At 41.5% G+C, this 27,692-nt stretch overlaps 1 protein-coding gene across 1 annotated transcript in view; it reads left to right on the top strand.

The window, feature by feature from the left end:
• The window catches only part of LOC130906027 (proprotein convertase subtilisin/kexin type 5-like), an 82,200-nt gene that overhangs the window by 22,245 nt on the left and 32,263 nt on the right, over positions 1-27,692 (top strand). The window contains exons 15-26 of the mRNA XM_057819899.1: positions 2,023-2,125; positions 2,197-2,387; positions 10,084-10,168; positions 12,860-12,963; positions 18,402-18,534; positions 18,645-18,760; positions 20,760-20,862; positions 21,163-21,299; positions 21,771-21,971; positions 22,043-22,111; positions 26,516-26,558; positions 26,720-26,862. Coding sequence (XP_057675882.1) covers positions 2,023-2,125; positions 2,197-2,387; positions 10,084-10,168; positions 12,860-12,963; positions 18,402-18,534; positions 18,645-18,760; positions 20,760-20,862; positions 21,163-21,299; positions 21,771-21,971; positions 22,043-22,111; positions 26,516-26,558; positions 26,720-26,862 — 1,428 coding nt within the window. The remainder of the gene's footprint in view (positions 1-2,022; positions 2,126-2,196; positions 2,388-10,083; positions 10,169-12,859; positions 12,964-18,401; positions 18,535-18,644; positions 18,761-20,759; positions 20,863-21,162; positions 21,300-21,770; positions 21,972-22,042; positions 22,112-26,515; positions 26,559-26,719; positions 26,863-27,692) is intronic.

Genomic DNA, 27,692 nt, shown 5'->3' on the forward strand with positions numbered 1-27,692 from the left:
AATAACTGTTTGGAAAGACTTTGGATGACTCACCATGACCACAGTGTAGAGTGATCCCTCGTTTTTCGCGGTTAACGGGGACCAGAACCCGCCAGCAATAAGTGAAAAACTGCAAAGTAGCACACCCCCCACCCCACCCCAGGCCCGGATCTAGGTTTACCCACCAGAGTGGGCACTAAGAAATCTTGAGGGGGCACCCTCAATGCAAGCTTTTTTTTTTACCCTCTGCATTTCTCCGGGCTTGGGACCAGTACAAGTAGGACTCTGGCTTGTGTCCCGTTGAGGCTGCATTAATTTTTGGGGGGGTTTATTTTTTTTTATTTTTTTTTTTTTTTTTTTCGTTCATCTGTCTACTTATTCTCGCAGTGTGGAACTAAGAAAACAGGTAGTATATATGGAGGGATTGTTTCTGCCGTAACCGGTAATTCGCCTCCAAGCGTTATTTAGCCGTGAACACGTCACGGCAAAATAACCAATTCCCACCAGGCCAGTAATATACCGATTGACTGATCAGAGCAGTTCACGGTAAAAGAAAAATAACGCTTTGCAAGTTGTCGGTTACAGTAATAATAACCACTGCCTAGTCTATTGAATCCTAGCAGCTAATTGGGGCAAAAAACAAAATCGATTAAAGTTTACTCACCAGTAATAAAATGTGAGCTGCAAACGTAAATGTGCCTGGATTTAGGTTCCCACTGGTGAGAGGTCGACGGACCCGTCTTCTTTTACTGTTCCTCGATTGATTGCTTTCAGCCATTTGCTTGTCTTTTTCTTCTCACGAGGAATAATGAAGAACTTCAAATGCGGCTCTGAAATCTTCCATGTGTTACAACCCGCAACACGGCAACTTTCCGTCATTCCGACGGAAAAAAAGACCGCAAATATGACAAAAGGTCAACGCATTTGTACTACAATGCACGACAGAGCAACTGCTTGTGACTCGTGTTTTGCCCCCATTTCAATATGGCGACGCTTTGTTGTGGCTGGTGACGTCATTAATGCCCGGATGTCCGACTGTGTCTAGAGGAGAGAGAGGAAGCGCGTGGATAACTAACGAGGTTGAAAAAACAGCTTGTTTTGGTGATTGCTTGTTCGGCGTGGTTGCGGACAACAGTAATCGTTAATCCTGCAATAAAAAAAGTAGGTGAGACCAACTCTCCGTGTGTTCTCTATATCCAGTGCGACGCTACAATAGATATTTCCACCATTTTGTTTGGATGGGCACAACTCACGTCTGGGTGGGCCGTGCCCACCCCGGCCCCCCATACTTCCGGCCTCGCCCCACCCCCCAATTTTTTGCGTGTGTGTGCTCAATGTATTTATTCAGATATAGCATTGGAAAGATACATATAAGGTATGTTTTTTCCTCACTTTTTTTCCCTAAAGTATGATTTTTAAAAATGCATATACATTATATATATTCCTTGCAGGAACTGTTTAACAAGTTAAACAATGATTGACACATTCCTACCCATGTGAAGTCCGCTTCTTTGGCAAGATCAAAGACATCGTTAGCTTTAATAAGCAAGTGCCGCAGTGACTATGAGGACCAAATAGCTGGGAGAGGGAGGGAGGGAGGCTGTGCAGAGCAGAAAGCAAGGCATATGTGGATTAAAAAACAAACAAACTATCACACGTCCTTGCGATGGGACTGTCGCGCATGCGCACATCGCGATGGCAATGTTTAAACGATAAATCGTTCAGGCTTAGTTCGAACGCATCAAGACGACACCTTTTCACCAATCTGGTGTCTTAAAAGTGCAGTCTGGTGCTTCTTGTTTCCGCAGAAACCTCATTGGGTAATCTGTGCTGGATCGGTTAGAACAAAAACCAGGATCCACAGCGGCCCTTGAGGACCAGTTTGTTCACCCTAGAACTAGCTAATGAGCTTTCTTTCACTGAACGAATGCTCTATGTCAGTACACTCGCAAACTAATTTCTTATGTAAAGATGACAGCCTGTGCTTTGTCCTTTATTATATTTACTTGATTGTGTGACATTTCTGTGTCTTAACACTTGCAGGACCATGCAACCCAGAATGTAGTGATGATGGCTGCGATGGTCCTAGCCCATGGCAGTGTGTCACATGTGCCCACTTTTTCCTTAAGTTCAAGAACAACACAAGGTTAGCGTGAGGTCTATTGCTAATAAATGTATTTTTTGTATGGCTCCCATGTCATGTTACTGTCCCGACAGAATGTGTGTGTCCAGGTGTCCGCGAGGATTCTGGGCTGACAGGCGGCGTTGCAAACGCTGTTACACCGCTTGTGAAAGTTGCACCGGAAGTCGCAGTGACCAGTGCACTTCCTGTCAAGACGGGTATTATCTAAACGAGGGCACCAATACTTGCACCGATGTCTGCGAGGAGAGCTACTTTCTGGACCACGGTTGGGTTTCAGTTCTTTATATTTCATGTTTAACTAAAAAAAAATGAGAAATTGCGATCCTCATAATAACAGCATGTGCCAATCTCTTGTATAAATACTAACCTTAAGATTTAGAGTGATGTTTCAATGGTTACATTTCAAGGTTATAATAGTTAAGATTTTTCATTACAGTTGCGTTTTAGTTACTTTTGCATTTTTCTTTCTCTGATTTAGATAATTTTAATTAGTTTTTTAGAATGGCTCTTCACCTTTTTATTAGGATTTTTTTCCCTCTCTAATCTGGTTTTAGTTTTTTAGAGTGCCATAGACTGAAATGCAAACGTGTGTAAAAACTTCTATTGGGGATACAACACAAGGTGTGCAGAAATGACGGAATAAAAACCCACGCATCAGACACAGGTCATATGTCTTGACAGCCAGAAATGACTGAGTAACTCAGGGGCCGTTTACATGGTGACGCTGCAAGAATACGACAAATTTCATATTTGCATTTACATGGTTACATTTTGGTTCCGTCTCCCTTCGAATGAGGTTGCAATTACGGGTGAAAACAATGTAGTATTCATGCCAGGCCCTAGAGGGCAGTGCAGTATTACAAGGCGACAGCCAATGATGTAGTTCCTTGACAACAACCGACTCAGCCCGGAAGATAACATACTCGCCCCCTCAAAGCAATGACGCGTTTTTGTTTTGCTTCAAAAGGCACGAAAACATGAAAATAAAACATATTTAAATTAAAAATATAATAAAAACAGTAAATTAAATTCGCCGTTCCATCATGTTTGCTGTTTTGAATGTTTACCAGCAGCGACTGCGCATGCCCAAAGTGATGTGTGCGAGTGCTGATGTCATCGGCGTGAGAGCGTTCCATTCATATGGTTGTGGAGCAATCCCTGCAATTTAATCGTTCCGCTGTGGAAACCTTAATCAAAAGTTTGTGTCTTTGCCTTTCGTTTTTGCCATCACCATGTAAAAGGCGTGTGTCGCAGCGTCACCATGTAAACAGCCCATAAATCTCTGAAACCGTCAACTAAGGGGCCGTTTACATGGTGACTCTCCGAGAGTGTGAAAAATTTCAAATTTGCATTTGCGTCTCCATTCGAACAATGTCGCAATTCCGCATGAAAACGATGTAGTATTCATACCAGGCCCTAAGGGGCAGTGCAGATTTACAGGGAGACAGAGAAAGATGCACTTTGACCCCAGCAAGCTCCCTCAGCCCGGAAAAAAATATGCCCGCCCACTCGAAGCAATGGCATTTTTCTTTGGTTCAAAAAGGCACAAAAATGGAAACATTCAACATATTTAATTTAAAAATATTATTAAAACAGTAAATTAAAGCCGACATTCCGCCATATTTGCTGTTTTTAATGTTTAGTAGCACCGCTGCGCACGCCCAATGTGACGCGTACGAGTGCTGACGTTATCGGCGCGGTCTCACGCCGCGGGAGCCTTTGATATGCATGCCGAGGAAGACCCCCTCAATCCCCCGCTGTGACATATTTATGTCACACTGCTGTTGCCATAGTGTGCACTTCCTGTGGGTGTGGTATTACAGTATAAAAAGGAATCTCTGTTATGTCTCTGTGACATATATGATGAGAAGCACACTGAATAAAGAAGTGTTGTTCCATTCAAGTCTCGGCCTTACATGTACTTAGATCAGGGAAGTACATAACAAAAGTGGCGACGAGGACGTCTGGACCTGCGTCAGCTTGGACGTGCTGTTTTTGGAGTTTACTGCGGGTCGCGGTGCTCCTGGGGACAGACGGCGCCGACCTCAGCTTCCACGTCGTGACTTCGTGGGGAGGACGAGCGGAGTTTTCAAAAGGAGCTTGAAGGTGCTGTATAACCAGGCGCTATGGCGGGAGTTATCGGCTCTGTTGGTCTTTTTGATGAGCTTGTGGAACAGTGGAGCTCGTACACAGAGCGGTTCGGCTATTTCGTGGAAGCTAACGAAATAGCGGAAGAGAAAGTGGTGCCCACGTTTTTGAGCGTTATTGGGCCAAAGACTTTCAATTTACTGAGAAACTTGCTTCAACCCAGTAAACCTGGTAGCAAAACGTACAGGGAAATCGTGGAAACTCTTAATGGACATTTTTCACCCAAGCCCCTTGTGATAGCAGAGAGATTCCGATTTCACAGGAGAAATCAGGAAGAGGGGGAATCTGTCACTATGTTCGTAGTGGCGCTGCGGAAGCTGGCTGAACATTGTGAGTTTGGTGATGTTTTAGAAGACACATTAAGAGACAGATTGGTATGTGGACTGAGAAACGAAGCAACACAAAAGAAGTTACTCTCAGAAAGTGGACTGACATTAAAGAAAGCCTTTGATGTAAGCGTGGCTATTGAAATGGCTTCAAAGGAGGCTCAACAACTGAACATTACGAGCAGAATACACGAAGTGGCAAGTACCCAAAGCAATGATGCTGGTCCCTGTTTTAGGTGCGGTAAAACAGGGCACCTTTCCTCCACCTGCTGGTGCAAAGAAATGAACTGTCATCATTGTGGGAAGAAGGGTCATGTTGAGCGTGCCTGTCGGAAAAAAACAAGCACAGACAAAGATAAGGAAATGAATGACAAGAAGAAAACAAAGAAATATGTCAAAGCGGTAGAGAGTGCCTCTACTTCCGAAGATGAAAGTGACGTGCACACCGTGCATGTAATGAGCGTGGACGGGAAGTCAGGGTGTTACTGGGTCACACCAAAGTTAGAGGGTCACCCAGTCAAAATGCAAATAGATACTGGATCACAGGCATCGCTTGTGTCTTACCAAGTCTATAAACAGTGTTTGAGACACCTTCCATTAAGACCGTCAGACACTGTGTTCAAAGCGTACACTGGACACAGAGTGCACATGAAAGGAATGACTGACATTACTGTGCAATGCAAGGATCAAACTGCTAAACTTCCAGTGTATGTCACAAAAGGGAATTTTGCTTCCATAATGGGAAGACTGTGGATTAATGCACTTCGTGTAAATTGGCTAGAGGTTCGGCAGCTGTCAGACGGTTCTTAACAACTACAAGTCATACTGGACAAGAATGAAGAGGTTTTCCGTGAGGAATTGGGCAGCATGAAGGACATTACAGTGAAATTGCACATTAAACCAGGAAGCAAACCTGTGTTTATGAAGACTAGGACAGTGCCGTATGCTATTCGTGACAAAGTCGAGGCTGACCTGGATGCGTTGGTCAAAAGTGGGGTTTTGGAACCAGTCACCACCAGCGAATGGGCGACACCAATTGTGCCGGTTCCGAAAAAGAATGGCAGAATTCGCACATGTGGCGATTTTAAAGTGACTTTGAATCCGGTGCTTTGTGTGGAGCAGTACCCACTTCCATTGATCAATGATTTGTTTGCAGGTCTGAGCGGTGGTCAAAAATTCAGCAAAATTGACCTCAACCAAGCTTATCTGCAGATGCATGTGGATGAAGAATCACGGGAGTGGCTGACAATTAACACGCACAAGGGACTTTTCAGATATTGCAGATTACCTTTTGGCATCACATCTGCTCCTGCTCTGTTTCAACGGGCTATGGATCAAATTTTGAGTGGATTGCCAGGAGTGCAATGTTACTTGGATGACATTCTCTACACCGGATCCAACGACGAGGAGCATCTTCGCAACCTGGATGCTGTCTTAAAAAGGCTAAGGCAGTATGGTCTTCGAGTGCGCAAGGAAAAATGTGAATTTTTGGGACCATCGGTGGAGTATCTCGGGCATGTGATAGACCACAAAGGACTACACAAGGCTCCATCAAAGATAAAGGCAATTGTGGATGCACCCGCCCCAGAAAATGTGAGTCAGCTTGGATCTTTTTTAGGTCTATTGAACTATTATGGACGGTTTTTCCCAATTTGGCATCACTTCTTAAACCATTGCATGAGCTGTTGTGCAAAGATGTAAAATGGAAATGGACGAATGAGTGTAACAAAGCTTTTCGAAATGCGAAAAACGCCCTGATTTCATCAGATGTTCTCACTCATTTCAACCCTTCATATCCAATACAGCTGGTATGTGATGCTTCACCCTATGGGGTGGGTGCTGTCATCTCCCATGTGTTCCCGAACGGAGATGAAAGACCAATTGCTTTCGCATCGAGAACACTTAACAAAGCAGAGTCAAACTATGCTCAACTGGAACGAGAAGCATTGAGCATTATTTTTGGTGTGAGGAAGTTCCACCAATATTTGTATGGATGGAAGTTTACTCTGTTAACGGATCACAGACCACTGACAACGATTTTGGGACCTCATGCAGGAATCCCTTCGCTGGCTGCTGCACGTCTTCAGAGGTGGGCTTTGTTGTTATCAGCTCACTCATACGACATCAAGTATCGTAAATCTGATTTGCATTGCAATGCTGATGGACTTTCGAGGTTGCCGCTTCCTGTCACAAAACATGAACCTACCTCGGTGGACATATTCTATTTCCGAAATGTTGAACATGCACCAATTTCAGCGCCGCAAGTAAAACGTGCAACTCGGAACGACCCCGACCTGTCAGTCGTCATGGACATGGTAATTAAAGGACAAACCAAGTGTGAGAACACCGCTCTCAAACCTTTTTTGGACAGGAGGTGGGAACTTTCTGTTCAATCGGGTTGTTTGCTGTGGGGGAGGAGAGTGATTGTGCCACAGTCATTGCGTGCTAAAATGCTTGCGCAACTGCATGCAGGTCACAGTGGTATTGTTAAAATGAAAGAAATGGCGAGAAGTTATTTTTGGTGGCCAGGATTAGATAAACAGATCGAAGAGACGGTAAAAAGTTGTTCATCTTGCCAGAAGATTCGCAACAATCCACCTGCAGCCCCACTTCATCCTTGGGATTTTCCTCAGGACCCTTGGCACCGCATTCATATTGACTTTGCGGGGCCTTTTGAAAATCGAATGTTTCTGGTTGCTATCGATGCCCATAGTAAGTGGCCAGAGGTAGCTATCATGAAATCAACCACATCGGAAAAGGCAATTGAGAAGTTAGGGGAGATGTTTAGTCGTTTCGGAGCCCCTGCACAACTCGTCTCAGACAATGGCCCCCAATTTGTGTCAAAAGAAATAGTTGAATTCCTGCAAGCCAATGGGGTTGAACACATTAAGTCGGCTCCCTATCACCCGGCAACCAACGGCCTGGCAGAGAGGTTTGTGCAGACCCTCAAACATGCTCTCAAAGCATCACAAGGGCAAAGTACACTCCATCAGAGACTACACGAATTTCTCCTCAAATACCGAACATCTGTGCATGCAACTACCAAAGTATCGCCAGCGAGCCTCATGTTTTCTCGAGAGATACGAACTGGCATGGATCTTCTGAAACCACCAACCCTGAGTTAGATTGTTCAAATGGATCAACGGAAGCAAGTCAAGTACAGATATCTGCATTCCAAGAACCGAGTTTTTGCATCTGGTGATTCTGTTATGGCCCGGAGTTACCAGAGTAAGGAAAAGTGGGCCCCTGCCACCATCATTGCTCAAACCGGGCCTGTTTCCTACACCGTTCAGACAGCTGATGGTGTTTGGCGTCGCCATGTGGATCAATTGTTGGGAACATCAGACACTACTCCAGAACTGTCTATTGATTGTGATGATGCTAGCAGTGTAATTATACCAGAAATGTCTAGCTTACCGGATGTGCCAAAAATACCAGAAATGTCTAGCTTACCGGATGTGTCAAACCCAAACAATCCTGCTGTAATTGTGTCTAATTCAACCAATGCACAAACGGAACCTGAAACGGTATCGGAACCTGTTTCCACAAGTGGGAAATCGGAAGTGACTGTTGAACGTCGTTATCCTGCACGCGACAGGCGACCGACCGCCTGATAGATTGGATTTATAAGTAATAAGTAATGAGGGGAAAACAGGAGGTATTTTTGTGTTTATTTCTGGGACATGTTATGTAAGGGGGGAGGAGATGTGACATATTTATCTCACACTGCTGTTGCCATAGTGTGCACTTCCTGTGGGTGTGGTATTACAGTATAAAAAGGAATCTCTGTTATGTCTCTGTGACATATATGATGAGAAGCACACTGAATAAAGAAGTGTTGTTCCATTCAAGTCTCGGCCTTACATGTACTTAGATCAGGGAAGTACATAACACCCGCAATCGGATTCTTCCACTTTGGAGGCAGGATTCAGAATTTTTTGTCTTGGCCGACACCATATGCACACAAGGCGAGTCCACTACTCAGTCATTGCGTCTTTGTGTCGCAGAGTCGCCATGTAAACTGCCCTTAACTCAAGACCTGGATCCCCTCTACAGGTTTTTGTGTCAAAATAAGAAATTAAGGCAATCGGATTACAGTCCTGTAGACAATAGAGTGGGAACCCCTGGATACCTCACGATAAGATACAATTTGCGATATTAGGCTCACAATAACGATAATCTCACTATATGGTGATATAACAATTATCGGTACATTGGTCAGGGAATCGTTCTACGATATTCTATTATAAAAAAATTTAAAAAACAGCTAATAAACAGAAAACAAGCTGAGTTTATCACTAGTAGATACCAGTGACAGCCAATTCCAATGAGTTAATTTCCCTTTCGCATCATTTCCTGTTGATTTTCAGTCTCTTCCTTTTCCTTTTGGGGGGTTTACTGAAAATGAAGTGATTCAAGAATGGCCCCAAACTAATAGGAAGTCACTCAAAACCAACCTGTAAACCACCTACAATGAACTTTAAATGCCCACAAGACTGGCTATGAATGCTCGTTTCAGTGCTATTGACAGCACTACAAATCCAATACTGTCAAAATGAATTGGATGTCTAGCGACATCAATGGCAGCCAGTAAGGTAGCGTAGACACTATTGTAATGGAAAACTATAAAATGCACTTGTGTTCCTTTTCTTTCTTTTCTTAAACAGTGACACCTTTTTAAAACGACACATCGGTTCTCAGTGGAAGCATAACAATAACCTTTTGTTCTACAAAGTATCATGATACATCACCTTTTCGAAATACTGTCACACCCCTAGTAGACATACGTGTTTCAATAAACATTTCATCTTCCGTCTTTTGCCGTTCCTTTGGTTACTAACCAGTTGAGTAGCTAGTCATTGTATGTAAAGAGTTCATCATTTTTGTTTCCTCCTTCCTGGTGCTACTCCCGTCCCAGAGAGGCCACTTTGTCCAGGTACTCGTGGTCAGCGTTCTTGTGCAAGCTTCCACAAGTGTATTTTCAGAAACCAAATCGCTGGGTTTTTCCCACTGAGAAAAAAATCCAAATATAGTATCAATTGTTCCGCTTACAAGGTACTGTACTAGATTTTGTCTTTCACCCCATTGGAAGTAGGTGTCAGTATTGTAATTTCAGTGAAAAAGGCATTCCAGACCGCGACCGAAACCATATTTTTCGGCAAAAAATTTTTGGTCACCCAATTTAAAAAAAATAATAAAATAAAAAGCTAAAACCTCAACTAAAAAAACTCTTGATGAAATAAAAAACATGTTATCATAAGCAACAAATCCATCCAAAATTAACTAAATTCTGACAAACAAAAGCAAAAGTTAAATCTAAAATGCAAACAGCAATACGATTATAAGCCTGCTGTGTGCGCGCCTGATGGAGGGTGAGAGGGTAGTTGTGTTTTTATGGGAACCAGAGAATTTGAGTCCATGAGAGTGTACGTGCGAGTTAAGATGGCAAAATTACCAAAGTGTGTTGTTTGATTATCCATCCCACAGATGCAAAAATGTGCCGAAAGTGCAGCGAGATGTGCTCGAAGTGCACATCCTCCAGCATCTGCACAGAATGCAAAGCAGACTCAAGGTGAGCTGAGCATCTGATGAGGCCCCCGACAAGTGCCTAGTAAACAATTCGCACTCCTCCATAGGCCCATTGCAGAGTCATAACAATGGGGAATAGCTAGTCACATTATTTTAAGTCTGCATCTGCAGTTAGGCTTATCTTTGTTATTTCCAATTCGTACTAACATACGCACGAAAGGACAAAACAAATATATACAACAATGGCGTGTTTGTGTATTTGACATTCAAAATGTGTATTTTAGGCTAAATTTTATTCACAGCAGCGATTCTAATTTCAAAAATCTGTCTTTTAAATAAGAATACAGCATTGTACAGTGGGGCAAATAAGTATTTAGTCAACTACCAATTGTGCAAGTTCTCCCACTTGAAAAGATTAGAGGCCTGTAATTGTCAACATGGGTAAACCTCAACCATGAGAAACAGAATGTGGAAAAAAACAGAAAATCACATTGTTTGATTTTTAAATAATTTATTTCCAAATTAGAGTGGAAACTAAGTATTTGGTCACCCACAAACAAGCAAGATTTCTGGCTGTCAAAGAGGTCTAACGAGGTCTATCGAGGCCCCACTCGTTACCTGTATTAATGGCACCTGTTTTAACTCATTATCGGTATGAAAGAAACCTGTCCACAACATCAGTCAGTCACACTTTAAACTCCACTATGGCCAAGACCAAAGAGCTGTCGAAGGACACCAGAGACAAATTGTAGACCTGCACCAGGCTAGGACCACTGAATCTGCAATAGGTAAAACGTTTGGTGTAAAGAAATCTACTGTGGGAGCAATTATTAGAAAATGGAAGACATAAAAGACCACTGATTATCTCCCTCGATCTGGGGCTCCATGCAAGATCTCATCCCGTAGCGTCAAAATGAAAACAAGAACGGTGAGCAAAAATCCAAGAAGCACACGGGGACCTAGTGAATGACCTACAGAGAGCTGGGACCACAGTAACAAAGGCTTCTATCAGTAACACAATGCGCTGCCAGGGACTCAAATCCTGGACTGCCAGACGTGTCCCCCTGCTGAAGAAAGTACACGTCCAGGCCCGTCTGCGGTTCGCAAGAGAGCATTTGGATGATCCAGAAGAGGACCAGGGGAATGTGTTATGGTCAGATGAAACCAAAATAGAACTTTTTTGTAGAAACACAGGTTCTCGTGTTTGGAGGAGAAAGCATACTCAACTGCATCTGAAGGACACAATACCCACTGTGAAGCACTGGGGTGGAAACATCATGCTTTGGGGCTGTTTTTCTGCAAAGGGACCAGGACGACTGATCTGTGTAAAGGAAAGAATGAATGGGGCCATGTATCGAGAGATTTTGAGTGAAAATCTCCTTCCACTAGCAAGGGCATTGAAAATGAGACGTGGCTGGGTCTTTTAGCATGACAATAATCCCAAACACACAGCCAGGGCAACAAAGGAGTGGCTTCGTAGGAAGCATTTCAAGGTCCTGGAGTGGCCTATTCGGTCTCCAGATCTCAACCCCATAGAAAATCTGTGGAGGGAGTTGAAAGTCTGTGTTGCCCAATGACAGCCCCAAAACATTTGCCTGGCACAGCCAGACTATTCTCCCTGTATTTTTCAAACACTGTAAGAAATAGTCCGGGACCCAGCCCATTAACGGCCTCTCGAGCAAGGTACAAAATCAATCGTCCAATCAGATTCGTTTATTTGCGTGACGTGTTCTTAACGAGTAACGTCACTTTTGCGCGCCGAAGGTCATCTCTACAACACAGATGGCGAACGGGAGAGCCGAGAATATATTCCAATCTGCGGTAAAACCAGTTTTAAATTACCAAAAACACATCGAAAAACGTCATTGACAACAGTCAACATGGCTCGCGCTAGCCATGTTGAATAAACTTCTCCATTCTCCGCTCACGCTAATTAATTGTCGCTTTAACAACGTCACGTCTGCCCGTCGCTGATTGGTCCACTCCGCTGTCTGTTTGCTGTGGCTTGCTCCGCCCTCGGAATTTGATCCGCCGGACGGTCACCAGACTCAATCGCTGGAACAGCGGTGAGTCTGGTATACCGGGCAACCAAAACATCACTGCTCTAGAGGAGATCTGCATGGAGAAATTGGCCAAAATATCAGCAACAGTGTGTGAAAAGCTTGTGATGAGTTACAGAAAATGTTTGGCCTCCATTATCGCCAACAAAGGGTACATAACAAAGTATTGAGATGAACTTTTGGTATTGACCAAATACTTATTTTCCACCATGATTTGCAAATAAATTCTTTAAAAATCAAACAATATGATTTTCGGGGGGGGGGGGGGGGGGGTCCACATTCTGTCTCTCATGGTTGAGGTTTACACATGTTGATAATTACAGGCCTCTAATATTTTCAAGTGGGAGAACTTGCACAATTACTGGTTGACTAAATACTTATTTGCCCCACTGTAATTGTTTATCTGTAGTAACCAATGCAAATAGAGGTGCAGTCAGTTCTTAAAACAGATTCAAACTTCCCTACCGCTCTGACCCTGTTCTATGGCACTGCATCCTCCGACAAACAGAAGTTTCCAGACGAAATCCCTAATCTGTGTTTCGCTCAACTGACCTAGTGTTTGCCATGTACGAGACTCTCAACGAATGAGTCACCCTGACATCTCATGATTAGCTGAGTGTGTCAAGCCAAGTCATAGCATCTTCCTCTCCTCTCTCTTTCCGCCCTCGATCCAGTCTGCGTGGGAACCAGTGCCAGTGGAATTGCTCGCCAGGATTGTATTACAATGAGGCTGAGGGCGCATGCAAACCTTGCCACCGGGTGTGCGCCGTTTGTGCCGGTGAGCGATTAAAGCTGGGGTTCTCAGACTTTGGGGGTTGGGGGGAATTTTTCCAAAGACCGCCTCCTGAACTACCATGGGAATTACCAAATTAATATAAATTCACTTAAATTAGATTAGATATTCATCTATTTTGGTAGGTGACATGCACTCTTGTCATCAATAGGGGAGAAGTTACTTTACAAAGGCAGCAAGTGGACTTTTGGCAAAGTAGCAACTTTTTTATCTAGTCACACAGTATTCCCTGACCTTTCATTTCTTTTAGATATAAGCATAAGCACACAGTAAATTAAAAGGCACAACTGCATCTGCAACTTAATCTTAAGACTTCTTTTTACTGTTTTGAGTCTCCCCATGTTTCAAGCTCTCTCTTGAACAGTTACTGTTGTCTTGTTGAAAATATGTACATTTAAAGCGCATAGTTTAACCATTTTTATGTTTCCACGAGAACCATCATTTTATTGATTAACACAATGCTAAATATGGAATGAATTTTAATGGATATGAGTGAAATTGACATATAGCCACATCAGTGTACCACCGCAGCTGTACAAAAGAAGGACATTGTTAAATATTTGCATTTTCAGTCACTTTAGTGACCGTTTTAGTGTGAGTTTGAACGGGTGGTTGTCTCTTCATAGCTATTTTCAGACATAATGTGCTGCAACATAACATGACCTGCTACAGTGAGGAAAATAAGTATTTGAAATCCCTGTGATTTTGATGATTAAATTCTCCCACTTAGAAATGATGAGCAGGTTTGAAGTTTTCATGGTAGGTACTTGTCCACTGTGAGAGACAATCTAAAAAAATCCAGAAATCACAGTGTATGATTCTTTTTAACAATATATTTGTATTATACTGCGCAAATAAGTATTTGAACACCTGAGAAAATCAATGTTAGTATTTGGTACAGTAGCCTTTGTTTACAATTACTGAGGTCAAACGTTTCCTGTAACTTTTCACCAGGTTTACACACACTGCAGCAGGGATTTTGCACCACTGCTCCACACAGATGTTCTCTAGATCAATCAGATTTCTGGACTATCACTAAGAAACATGGAGTTTTAGCTTCCCCTAAAAATTTTTATTGGGTTTGGGTATGGAGACTGGCTAGGCCCCTCCAGAAACTTGTTATATTTTTTCCTAAATCACTCCTTGGTTATTCTGTCTGTCTACTTTGGGCCATTGTCATGTTGGAAGACCCAGTCACGACCCATTTTCAATGCTCTACCTGAGGGAAGGACATTATTCCGCAAAATCTCACAATACGTGGCCCTGGTCATCCTCTCCTTAAAATAATGCAGTCATCCAGTCCCATGTGCAGAAAAACACCCCCAAAGCATGATGCGGCCACCACCCCCATGCTTCACAGTAGGGATGGTGTTTTTGGGATGGTACTCACCATTCTTCTTCCTCCAAACAATATGAGTGGAATTAAGACTAAAAAGTTCCATTTTGATCCCATATGATCACATGACTTTCTCCCATGACTCCTCTGGATCATCCAAATGGTCATTGTCAAACTTAAAACGGGCCAGGTCATGTGCAGGTTTAAGGAGGGGAACCTTCTGCACCATGCATGATTTTAAACCGTGATGTCTTAGTGTATTACCAACAGTACCCGTGAAAATGGTGGGCCCAGCTCCTTTCAGGTCATTGACCAGCTCCTCCTGTGTAGTTCTTGGCTGATTCCTCACCATTCTTAAGTTCATTGAGACCCTACGAGGTAGATCTTGCATGGAGCCCCAGTCCAAGGGAGATTGGCAGTCATGTTTAGCTTCTTCCATTTTCTAATAATTGCTCCAACGGTGGATTCACTATGCTGCTTGGCAATTGCCCCGTAACTCTTTACAGCCTTGTAGAGGTCTACAATTCTGTCTCTTGGTTTTGACCATGTTAGGAGGTGGAGTCTTCCTGGGTGTTTGGGGTGGACAGGTGTTAATATGCAGCTAATTGCCTCAAACAGGTCAAAAAGTTCGCCTCCATTCCACGTATTCATTGTACTTTTTAAAGGTTACTAACAGGTCTTTGAGGCTCACAATTCTAGCTAATAGACATGTGTTCAAATACTTATTTGCAGCAATATAATACAAATAAATTGTTTTTAAAAAATCATACACTGTGATTTCTTGTTTTTTTCTTCTTTAGATTATCTCTCACAGTGGAGAAGCACCTACCATGAAAATTTCAAACCTGCCCATCATTTCTAAGTGCGAGAACTTATAAAAGTGCAGGGTGTTCAAATACTTATTTTCCTCACTGTATCAACCTGGATCCTGGCTTTCAGACATGGTGAGCTGAAACTTAAACCCCCCCAGCCGCCGCTCTCAGATGTGCAGCGTGCCCGTATCAACTGAAACCCAGGAATGACGTCAAGCCTGTTTACCATTTTAAGATCCTGCTGAAGAAATAAAAGTTAATTTTCTGTACTGATCCGGCCCATTAATTTTTGAGAGACCTTGACTGAACAACGATGCATTCTCAATCACAAGGTTTAATTAAAGTGCCTGTGACACAAAAATGCATGTTTATTTCATAATACACGCTTTATTTTATGCTCCTGAATGAAATGGACAGCTTGGATGTGTGTGGAAGCGATCGCTGTATTTATTTCGTTTTTTGAATCCCGCGCCATGATAATGAGTGACTTCTGGCAATGGTCTCGAGTTGAGAAAGAGGGCGCTGTGACGTGTACGGAGGAAGGAGTCCTCCTCACTATACAGCCGTACTGTTGAATGAGAAGGACTAAGCATTCAGCTGATTTTGCGGATTAATACGTTTATTTTTCGCATCACGCCAGCCAAACGGCTGCAGAAAAATCTTGCTGTATGAGGGAGGGGCGTGTGCGCCTTTATGGGGTTTCAAAAGGTTTCTATTCATCGGTGGATATTGGCCAAAACAAGCCCTACTACTGTGGGACCATGGGACTTACGAGGAAGTGAGTTAACATCATGTTTTGTATTATGTCATGGATGGGCATGTAAAAAGCTCTCCTCATACACATTAGCTGCACATGTTAGCTGCACAACAACTGCAGCCGCCCTCCTCCACTGAGTCTCTTGCTGTTTACGACTTCGCCGTGTAGTAAAGCATTATTTTTCCATTTTCGTGTTGAACATTTGGCAGCTACACGCTCCTCCGACGTCGGCCGGTTTGTTCAGCGGTCATTGTCCAGCTGCTTTCCTCTCCTGCGAGCTCTCCTGTCCGTAGTAGCAGGGGAACGAGCTGTAAATTGCTCTCCTCGGCGAAAACAATCGACAACGCAGTCGTCATGTCAAATAATCCGCGCTAATTATGTGTGATTTTCCACTTCGAAGACTTTGAAACATCACTCGGTTCGGGTTAGCATGTCGGCTAGCTGTCACGCCACTTGGTTTCTTTAGATTCTCCGAAGCCGGGGAAGGGAAATGACATAAGCCCAATTTAGGTGGCATAATATATCGTTTGGGAGGTGCGACAGTAAAGGTGAAGTCGACAGTTTTGACCATTATGGAGTAATTTTGCCATGTCGTCTTGAATAAATGCTTTTTTATTATTTCATATTCCATTTAGCACAAGACTGTTATTTGTCATGACCATGCCGTTTATTTAGCTATTGGGGAAAAACACTTGGATAAAAAGAATATCCTGTAAAAATATTGGAGTAGAGAGACTGAAACAATGACATTTTGCGGCTCTCTTCGTCACGTTTTCCTCGTCCTGAATATTTCCCCCTTAACGGGCTGACTGGTCCTTCTCAAACCATTTATTTAGCTATTGGGGAAAAATACTTGGATAAAAAGAATATCGTGTAAAAATATTGGAGTAGAGAGACTGAAACAGTGACATTTTGTGGCTCTCTTCGTCGCGTTTTCCTCGTTTTGAATAATTCCCCCTCAATGGGCTGCATACTAAATCAGATGAAATCATGACTCCGCTGACGTCATCCACCTGTTGGGGACGCCAGAGCCCTATAATGGTAGGCGTGGCTAACCGGCAAATTAAAAGACTAATTTCTCGTCTTCTGTGCTTTGCTAAATTATTGTATATAGTCGAATCGTCTCAAAATATGATTCTAATCCACATAATAATCATATTTAAGACTTTTTTTTTCTCCTGTCGTACGCACTTTATAAATAATAATGAGAAAATATGCAATAACACTTGTACTTGTATTAGCTTAGCCTAGGGTGACCATATTTTGATTTCTAAAAAAGAGGACACTCAGCCCAGCCTCAGCCCGGCCTCAAGATACTTGAATTTTACTCGAAGTTCACTCAATGATGCCTATATCACTTTAATATATTTAAAGTGTGCCCCCTCACTCTGGATGGAAAAATGCAGTTTGAAAAAAAAATAATGACTTTAAAAAATATATATACATATAATGCAGACCCATAGAAATGTAGTCCAGTCAATACACATACACACAGTAGGCTATGTACCAACTAAACATTTTTATAAATTACTATCACGACAGTTGTCCTTGACAAATTGTTATTCCCATTCAATTGATGTTCTCATTCAATGTTCTAGATTGCACACAAACAAAAACTGAAATAAACTGACAAACTATTCAATCAGCATGTTTCCAAACGTAGCAGTTCAAAACTACGTTTCCCATAATGCCTAGCGCGGTTTAGCTTAGTGATAGCTAGCTGAGGCAAAAGTCAAACTTTGCTATAAAAGTTTACAAAAAAAAAAGTTAAAAACCGGACATTTTTATGAATTTATAAAACCCGCCCGGACCACGAGGACACTACGTGAAAGTAGGACTTATCCGGGCAAAAGAGGACGTTTGGTCACCCTAGCTTAGCCACAGAGTCCCGCTCGGTTTGCCATCTGTATACAGTCGTCAATGAGATCTTTGTTACTGCTTGTCAATGTTATTTCATCTTACGGTAAAGAAAATGAGATGTAGTGTAGTCACATGATAGCTACTTCATCAACCACTATGCAGTGAGGCGGAACATTACCTGATGCATTCAGACATAACGCAACCCAGTAATGGGCCAGGCATGTGACTTGGTCCCTAGCTAGACAAGATCCAGCTAATGTCAAAGTCAACAGACTCACACATGAGCGCTTACTTGGTAAATCCTGGAACATTACTTGACTTGGTACATTTCTGAAAGGGGCTTTGGTATGTGAGTGTGAATTGGTGTCTGTCTTTGTATGATTGCTGTTTCAGACTAGCAAGGGTGTAGTTTGTTTTTTGCCCAAAGTCCGACAGGATAGAGTAGCACAGGGTCATCAGTTAAATAATGACTGTTAGATTGACCATTAAACATTAAATTGTTTTTAATAAGTCTAAACTGACACAAGGTATTTGAAGGTTAAACTATATGACATCATTTATTGCATATTACTTTACAAACCCAAAGTGACGGCTCGTAACACCCTAAGTTTCGTACAAATGTGACATACCCTTATCTTCCTATTTTCTGGCTCATCAGGTCCTGGCGTGGAGGCGTGCACAGAGTGTGCAAACAGCTACCTGATGGAGGAATGGAGGTGCGTCTCCTCCTGCAGCAGCGGCTTCTTCGCCACAAACTCAGAGATAGCCGGCGGGCGCGAGATGTGTAGGAGGTGAGCGCACTGGTGTGTGTTTAGGGGTGGGCATCTTGTTTATCTTCTGACAGCAGGCCTCTTCTGTGTGCAGGCCACTGCTATGACTTCCTGTTCTTGTGCTCCTACAGGTGCGACGCCAGCTGTTTCACCTGTGTTGGGCCGAGTCGGGGTAACTGCAGCAGCTGTTCAAGCGGTCACAGCCTACAGGAGGGCGAATGTGTTCTCCACACGGCGTGCGCAGATGGTCAGTGTCTGCCTGCATTTACTGGCTCACGTCCTCTAGTCCAAACAAACACAACAGAAAGCAGTACACATTTTGCTGTTTGCAGTCACACTCTCTCATTACTTTGATAGCATCTCATCTCTACTGCTTGTTTGGATTAGTTTAATAAAATTAAAGAAAATGAAGTTGGACTTTCATTAAATGGTTAGTTTATTAGTATTTTCAAAAAGTTATCTTATGCTAGTATAAAATAAACAGAATAAAAATCTAACTTAATTCATCAAAATAAATTGTAATTCATTAAATTTGTATTGTCTTGTTTAGAAGATGTTTAGAAGTCTTGTCTGTACCAAAATTAATCATTTTTAAGCTTTTAAGTTGATCTTTTATTAATTCAGTGATTCTTGGTGGCAAAACTAAAGCATCATGTCATTAACCTCACAATTACAATATTAGCTAATTTATTGGTAAACAAATATATATGGAGGAAAACACAGACAAGACTGATAAAGCAGTTTCTGCTCTTGCACCCTTCTCTAAAATAAACTGCTGTATTTTAAGCCAAAAAAAAACTTTTGTGTTTGATAGAACAATATGTCTATATGCTGCCATAGCAGATTCATGGCGAAATAAGCCCGCAAACTATTTTTAATTGTTTCGACCCAGCCATAAGAAGAAGGAAAGTAATCGTATTTATTATTCGAAATGTCTGTCATTTTTAGCTTAGACTCAATAATTGATGTCTAATATTTAGTTAAAAAAAAAAAAAAAAAAAAAAAACGACAAAAAAATTATTGACTCCGATATCTTAAACTTTTAAACAAATTACGTCTCAATGAAAAAAATGCCGTCTGTAAAAAAGTCACGGATATCTAGTTCATAACTATCGTTTAATTGTATTTTTTTCGTCACTGTCGCATTGTCCCCAATATTTTAGATGATAAATAATAATAATAAATAATAATAAATAATAAACACCAAAAAATTTTGAAAAAAAAAACATTTAAAAGGGTAAATATATGTAAATGAAAATCTCGACCACTCCTTGATGTCTGCGATTTTTGCATCGCGACCCTTGTTATATTACCATGTTCCACCCGTAAAATCCCCAAAAAATGCATCTGTGGCCATTCACAGCTGTGTCTTGACACTCGGTGATACATGTTACATCGAGTTTTCGGATCGAAACAAGGTAAGTGCGCGATAATATCGCGTTAAAATCATGGCGTCTTTAATTCTGCTCTCGCGTGCTCTCACCTCCAGTTAGGGTTTTGCTGTTTTTTGTTTCCCAGAAAATTGAGATTTTATGCTTTCCAATGATGTATCACACATGCATATTGGACAATTTTAAAATTTGGCCAAATTGGGGGTCTCACAGCGGAACTTCAAGTTACCTGAGTGTTTTCCGCAATATATATTAATATAGAAAAAAGAGCAGTAAAAAACATTTTTATTTAATTAACCATTCATTATTCATGAAGTATTTTTAATACATCACATTAAAAATATATATATTAAGGAATATTGATCAATTGAATCTAAATTTCATTAAACCCCTGCTTTATAGCTATACTGTCTTTCTTTACCTTTTTTACTTAACCTTTTTGCCTAACTACATTCCTATTCAACGAATGAAATTATTGGTTCTCCCCAACAGGTTTTGTGTTTGATGTCATTTTCAATGTAACTTTTCAACACATCATGGAATAAAGTTTAAAAACAGCGATTAAATATTTTCAAAATGCTCGTCAATAAATAAAACATTGAATTAAATTAAATAAATATTATGTTATACATTTAAAAAAAAAAAAAAAAAACGTAATACTGCAAAATAAGTATAATCTCATGAGATACGTCAAACAGGTTCAAACTTACTCTCTATAATTATTTTCACAATTCATTCCATAAATCAAATGTATATATTTTACAATATATCTAAGTCTTTATCTATCTAAGGCTTTATATTTATTGCATTTTGGAACAAACAATCACTGAATTTACTGTTCTTCCCTTATGACAGGGGAGTACGAGGACAGCAATGAAACATGTCAACCCTGTCATCAGACATGCTTGAAGTGCACAGGACCCCAACATCAAGACTGCATTAGCTGTGACACCTCACAGTGAGTTGGACTCACTCAGGACAAGTATAATGCTGAGCCACACTATTGTTCCCACCTAATACTAAACAATTGTGATCAATAAGCCAAAGCGCTGAAGAGCACTAGAAACTGATGACGGTGCAAAGAAAACTCATTGTAAGTTTCTGTCCAAATTCAGTTCTTTAAAGTTGCAGCATCTCAAAGGATTTGTAGGGAATTGCAGAAAAGGTTCAACACTATATTAAGTTTGTTTCCATCTGGTATAATAATACAGAATTTGTTATAATTTTTTGTTTCTTTTTCGATCGGATGTGGTTGCAGTGCTCTGGACGAGGGCCACTGTCTGACGGAGTGCGCCAGAGGCAAGTACCGGGCGAGTGGGCAGTGCCACCTATGTGACCACACCTGTGCTACCTGTGTAGAGGCCGGGCCTGCCAACTGCACAAGTTGTGACACCGGTGAGAACAAATTATTTCTTATAACCATTTGTTAGGGCTGTCTGTATGAATCATTGCACATGCATTTATATGGCTTTTATTATCCAAGGACAGACACGATATTTGATCAATTGATGAACTGATCGATGACTATATGGTTGAATTTAATGCTGATTCACATCTAAAGCGACTGATTGAACCCTCTTTAATCATTGTAGGAATCAATTTATCTAACTCATTATGGCTGCTCTGGCTTGCTTTAACCAACAGACAGGTTTCATCTTATTTTGTTCACATGCTTCAGTTCTTCATCTTCATCTAACTTTTTCCTTTTTCTCAGCAAACACAAACTTTCCCTTTTGAGAGTAAATTCAGCCTGAAAAGCAGCTTTCGCTTTTTAAGTAGTATAATGGTTGCTAGAGTGTGAGAAAGCAGAAGAAAAAAAAGTCTGATGATGATCAACAGTAAACTAAGCCTTTTTAAATGCTGCAGATAAATTTGGTATGGCGCGTTACCTCCACAAAGGCCACTGCGTGGACGCCTGTCCAGAGGCCTTCTACCACACTGAAGAAAGAAGCTGCAAGGCCTGCTCACACCAATGCACGCTCTGCACAAGCTCCACCCACTGCCTTAGGTGCAACTCGTCCTACTACTTGACTGACGGCACCTGCGCCAAGTTGGAGTGCGGCGAAGGCAAGCAAAGTCACGTGAGCACCATGCATTTTCTTCAACTCCACCAAAAGGAGAATTTCTCATTCTTTCAGGCGAAGTAGAGGATCCAGATTACAGCAACTGCATGGCCTGTGAAGAGGGCTGCAAGGAGTGTGTTTTATGTAAGCCACACACTACTTTACTCCCATTACAAGTCTTTATTTATTGTGTTTTTATTGTGTACATACTTTTTAATCCATTTTTTGTGTGTGTGTGCACTCCATGGGGCAGCTTTGAATCTCATGACACTGTGTGTAATGACAATAAAGGCGTTCTGTTCTATTGTATTCTATTCTATTCTATTGCAGGCTGATTCCTTATTTCCACAAAGTCAGCAGCATTAATGATAATAATAATGAATTTTCCCAACAGGCGGCACGGTGGCTGAGTGGTTAGCACGTCTGCCTCACAGTTCTGAGATCAAGGGTTCAATCCCGGGCTTCGGCCTTCCTGTGTGGAGTTTGCATGTTCTCCCCGTGCCTGCGTGGGTTTCCTCCGGGAACTCCGGTTTCCTCCCACATCCCAAAAACATGCATGGTAGGTTGATTGAACACTCTAAATTGTCCATAGGTGTGAGTGTGTGCGTGAATGGTTGTGTGTCTCCTTGTGCCCTGCGATTGGCTGGCAACCAATTCAGGGTGTCCCCTGCCTACTGCCCGAAGTTAGCTGGGATAGGCTCCAGCACCTCCGCGACCCTCGTGAGGAATAAGCGGCATGGAAAATGAATGAATGAATGAATGAATTTCCCAACAAATCAATATCGTATCGTCAGGAAAATTGGTGATTTAAACCCCAATTAGGGTATGCTCATCCGATTGTCCCGATTGATTTAATGACAATAGCTTTGTAAGTCAAATTGCTCCGTAAACGAGCTAATTTGAAATTGGGGCGTGATATTCCAGAGATTCCTTCTTCCTCCATGCTCACCCATCTCAGAACCACTGAAGGAGGCATGCAAGGCATCTTACCAATCACCATTTCTAGCTTTGACTGAACTGCACCAACCAACACGCATAAAGAATATAATAAAGCGGTTTTGTCAGGTGCCAGTATTAGTAATCACATAGCTAAAAGTAGGATGTCAATACCTTGGTACTCACAGGGGATTTGCCGTAATAATGGGTTCGCCCTACACATTACAGGCAGTCCCCCAGTTTTCGTCGTACTCGACTTACAATTTCGACTTTACGAGGCCGGAGTCTTCTTCTGTCATCTTGTCTCCAGTGTTTTTTTTTGTTTTTGTTTTTTTTTAGCTGCATAAACAGTACCTTTTTGTACCTCACAGTATCTTTACTTTACTTTATTAATATGACATGTCTGTCCTCGCTAAACGTGAAGTTGTTCAGCTTTACAGACAGCAAACAAGGCAATTGTGTTTTTTTAAGCTTTCTACTTCCTTTACTTTTGACATTTTGTAAAGCTGTAACTAGTGTTGCACCGATACCATTTTTTGGCCCCGATACCGATACCGATACCTGGCTGTGCAGTATCGGCCGATACCAATACCATACCGATACCACCCCGATTATATATACATATATATATATATATATTTTTTTTTTCCTATTTTTTTTTTTTTTCCAATGAGTTACATAATTGGATGTGAAATCATTGCTATCAAGGCTTTGTCAGGCTGTTGCTTACCTTTGCAAAATAGGAAAAAGTACACTAAACCCTAGTAGACAATAGTTGAATAAACCTTCCGCTCTCAAAGGCCAAAATAGTGCTAAATTTGTGAAATTAATAAAACATGTATAATACTAGCCCAACAGTAAGAAAGTAAAAATAAATTCATAATAATAAACTCTGAATAAACTTTTTTAAACCTCTCAAAGTCCAAACAGTGCAACTTTCATGAAATTATTGTCACATTCTGCTGCTGGTTAGATTGTGTTTTGTTGCTGGGCGTGGCACTTGAATCCAATGCAGGCTGATCAACGCAGCATTTAAGCACGGGTGATCTCAGAGAAGGCTGCCGAGATATTTGCCTTGCTGATCGCTATTTGACATCTGGCACAATAATCTCGCTACATTTGCTTGTTATGCCCCTGCATTGGGTTTTTCTGTTAGTGTGCTGCTCTCGTTTGTAACCGCAGCCTATCGTCTTAGTTTGTCCGTCGACCTGCTGTCACGGACTCCTTTTGTTATTTCTACTGTCCCGCGATCGCGTGTTATTTTTTGTTTGCAATCATTAAACCCTTTTATGTATCCCCCGCTTGTTGTCTGCTTCGAGGTTCAACCTTGTTTCCGCATTTGCGGACGCTAACAATTATAAGTAATAATAATTGACCACAGCATCCCGTCTCTCCTTTTTTTCGGGAGGTAGGAGTCCCTTATTTCTATTTCTGAAAGGTGACAACAATACTTTGGAAACACTTCCCAAATTATTGCGGCATTTCTTTCAGTAAAAGACAATAAAAGTAAAGTAGACGAAGTGAACTGACCAGAGAGTGTGGCTCCGGTCCAGCGGCCTTCTTCCTCTGGATAGCAGTCCTGCTCTTGCAGGCTCAAACTCGTTGTGTTCGTTCACGTTTCGTCTTCAAATGTTTTATCAAGTTCGAGGTATTGAAACTGGCCGATTTAACTCCACATCTCCAAAGTTTCAGACCGCAAATCTTGCATGCAGCCATTGATTTTAATCGACAGGATTTTTATTTGGAAATATTTCCCGACCGCCGCGGCGCCGCCATATTTCCTGGTTTGTTTTTCGTCCATATGAAAAAGCCCCCTTTTGATTGGTCAGGAGTGGCTATTGGCCCGCTCTCATTGGTCTGGAGCAGGCCAATAGCGATAGCTGCTTGGTGTTCACGTGTCATCACACAACACAGAGACAGAATGTAGTGAGCGCCAGGAGGAGAAAAAGGCTTTGGTCAAATGTTATAATAATGGACCGGTAAATGGTATCGGCGCCGTCTTTGTTGGTACTCGCCGATACGGATACCACCATTTCGGGCCGGATCGGCGCCCCCTGCCGATACTAGTATCGGTATCGGTGCATCTTTAGCTGTAACACACATATGAACACTTATGTTCAAAACGACACAGATTTTAACAATATAACAATGGCACAAAACAATTGGTGTTCAAACATACATCTAGTTTGATCAATATGTAAATTTAGTAGATTAAATTAGTATAGCTTGCCTTAAAAAAAAGTCCACTAGCTTAAATGCTACGAATGCTAACGTATTTACAATTCTCATAGCAAATCGCTCACACATAACTCCACAAAATGTAGCTCTAAATTTTTATTACAAATGCATACACGAGCATACTGTATATTAGCTAAAACAACTTACAACTTGATGTAGGCCAAATCAGAGTGCAGGTATCCTTGATCCATGTCAGGCGTCTGAGTCTACTCCTCAGTCATACAGGGCGACAGTCCAACCTGTAATGATATGATCAAATCGTATCTGCATGCTCGATTAGTAATGTCTGCTCACAGCACATGGAAGTCAGGAATTACGCAGTGGGCTCGAGACAGCTGATGGAAAGCCCACGAATGTACAGTGAATGTTGATGCCTCTCTTCTGTTTTGCGACTAAAGGTCTGTGAGTAAAAAACGTCAACATCTCGCAAGTTGTCTTATTTATGAAACCCACAAATACAAAGCAACACACAATTAGACCCAAAGCTGCCACCAGAGGGCAATGCATCCTCCATCATTAAACAAGATACAATACTTTGGACTTTTTGGATAGTTATTTTGAGATTTAGGGGTACTTAAAAGGTTGATTCCGACTCACGCAGAAATTCAAGTTACGTTGCCAGCGTAGGAACGGAACTCGATCCTAACAGTCACCTTACCCTATCAAATTCATATCTGACCTATCTTCCCTCTTGTTATCCCTCTGTATCCCCTTGCCTTATATCCCCTTGCCTCTAGACGTCTGCCTCATGACCTCCAGCCCTGAAGCGCTGTGTCATTGTGTTGGCATCAAGTATTTTGGGAAACATCTCTAAGCGTTGTGTAATTGTGAAAAGGCGGAGTTTGCAATCATTAGAGCATGTGTGAATCAACTGCCAATGCCCGCAGACTTCCCACTGATACTGACTCAACCAACGGCAAATCAGAGCAAAGAGTTAATATTTAAATATCAAATGTTTTTCAATCCAGTCAGCCACGTACTGATGAAAATTAGGCTGTTTGCAAAGGCAAGCAAAAAAGGGCCCCAAAAATGGTTATGAAAAATAATGTAAATAAATGTAAATAAAATCAATATCGGTATGTGTGTACACCACTTCTGAAAGTTCTTAAGCAAAAAATATAATAATGTTTTTTGTATTTTAAAAAATCGATGACAATATTTGACAACATCAAGGTGTTTTTGTAAACATGGACAGTCGGAAAAAGTTATGTTCTTAAATTTTAAAGTTCAAGTTCCGACTATATTGTTTTCTCCAGGATGCTTTCTTATCCATTTCAAAGCAATCAAATGCCAAGGGTCTCCTTTACTTTATTTTTTTCCCGAGTCTATTCCATCTAAAAGGAGAGCTGAGCTTTTTATGTCTGTTTCCAACAGATAACCCCAGGCATTGCCTGTCCTGTAAAGAAGGCTTTTACAAGTAAGGCTAGTGTGCTTTGTGTGATCTCAAATTGTCCTCTTCTCATAAAGCCTTCTACTTGACCGATATGTTACCATTCAACAGACATTTTGGCCTTTGAGAGTGCAATGGATTTAGGCTTGAGGACAAGAAAGTTCATTGACCGCTGCTTTTGTTCTCAGTTTCCAGGACAGCTGTTACAAAAACTGTCCCGCCAAGACGTACAGCGTAGACGAGGAAATGACTTGCATCCCTTGCGACAACAATTGCGTGAGCTGCGACCAGCACGAGTGTTACTGGTGCGAAACAGACCTCTTTTTGTCAGGTAGTAACTTAAATCTTAGCATGATGTTCAGCTGTCATCATTTTTTCACACTGATTAAACAATTGCATCTTGTTAAAAGGTATTGAAAAAAAAAATTTCAACTTAACTCGGCAAAGTTGTCATCTGACAGCGTTATGTTGTAAGCATTGAGTTTTTTGTTGGAAATTACAAGCGAAACTGGTTGAGCTTATCGTGCGACGAGTCGAAATATGAAGTTTAAAATGTATCAGAAGATCGTCCTGAAGAAGATAATTCCAGAGGAATTTCATCATTCCAGTCAATCAAATGGAGAGGGGTGAAAGTGAAAGTAAACCCGAAAAAATTAGCTTCAAACAGATCTAAAGTACTGAATAGTAAATATCTATCTTTCTGCCACTTTAAACGACAGCAAGCGTAGCGATTGAAAAAAAAGTTCTTATGTGAAAAATATTGAAATCAGATGTACATTTTTTTACTTTACCAACGAGTGTTTGTTTTGGAGCAATTTCTTAGGGCGCTTTCACACTTGTACTGTTTGGTCCGTTTTAAACGGACCAGATTGTTTTGTAAATATGAACGCGCATCTGAACTCTGGTCCGCTCAAAAATTGTGGGGCTGTGATGCTCTAGGCCAGGGGTCCTCAATTAGCGGACCGCGGTCCACGACCGGACCACAGCACACCTCTCTGTGGACCCAGAGCAAATGGCACTTTTAAAAAACAAAACAAAACTTTTTTTAACATATATTATTTGTATGGATCGTTGCTCTATCGCTATGCGCTACTATTCTATCACTAATTTCATTTTTAGTCAAATATCTTCCCATGTTCCTACTTCTTTTGTCATCTCTAC

The sequence above is a fragment of the Corythoichthys intestinalis genome, chromosome 17 (genome assembly GCF_030265065.1).
Source record: "Corythoichthys intestinalis isolate RoL2023-P3 chromosome 17, ASM3026506v1, whole genome shotgun sequence".
Classification (NCBI taxonomy): domain Eukaryota; kingdom Metazoa; phylum Chordata; class Actinopteri; order Syngnathiformes; family Syngnathidae; genus Corythoichthys; species Corythoichthys intestinalis.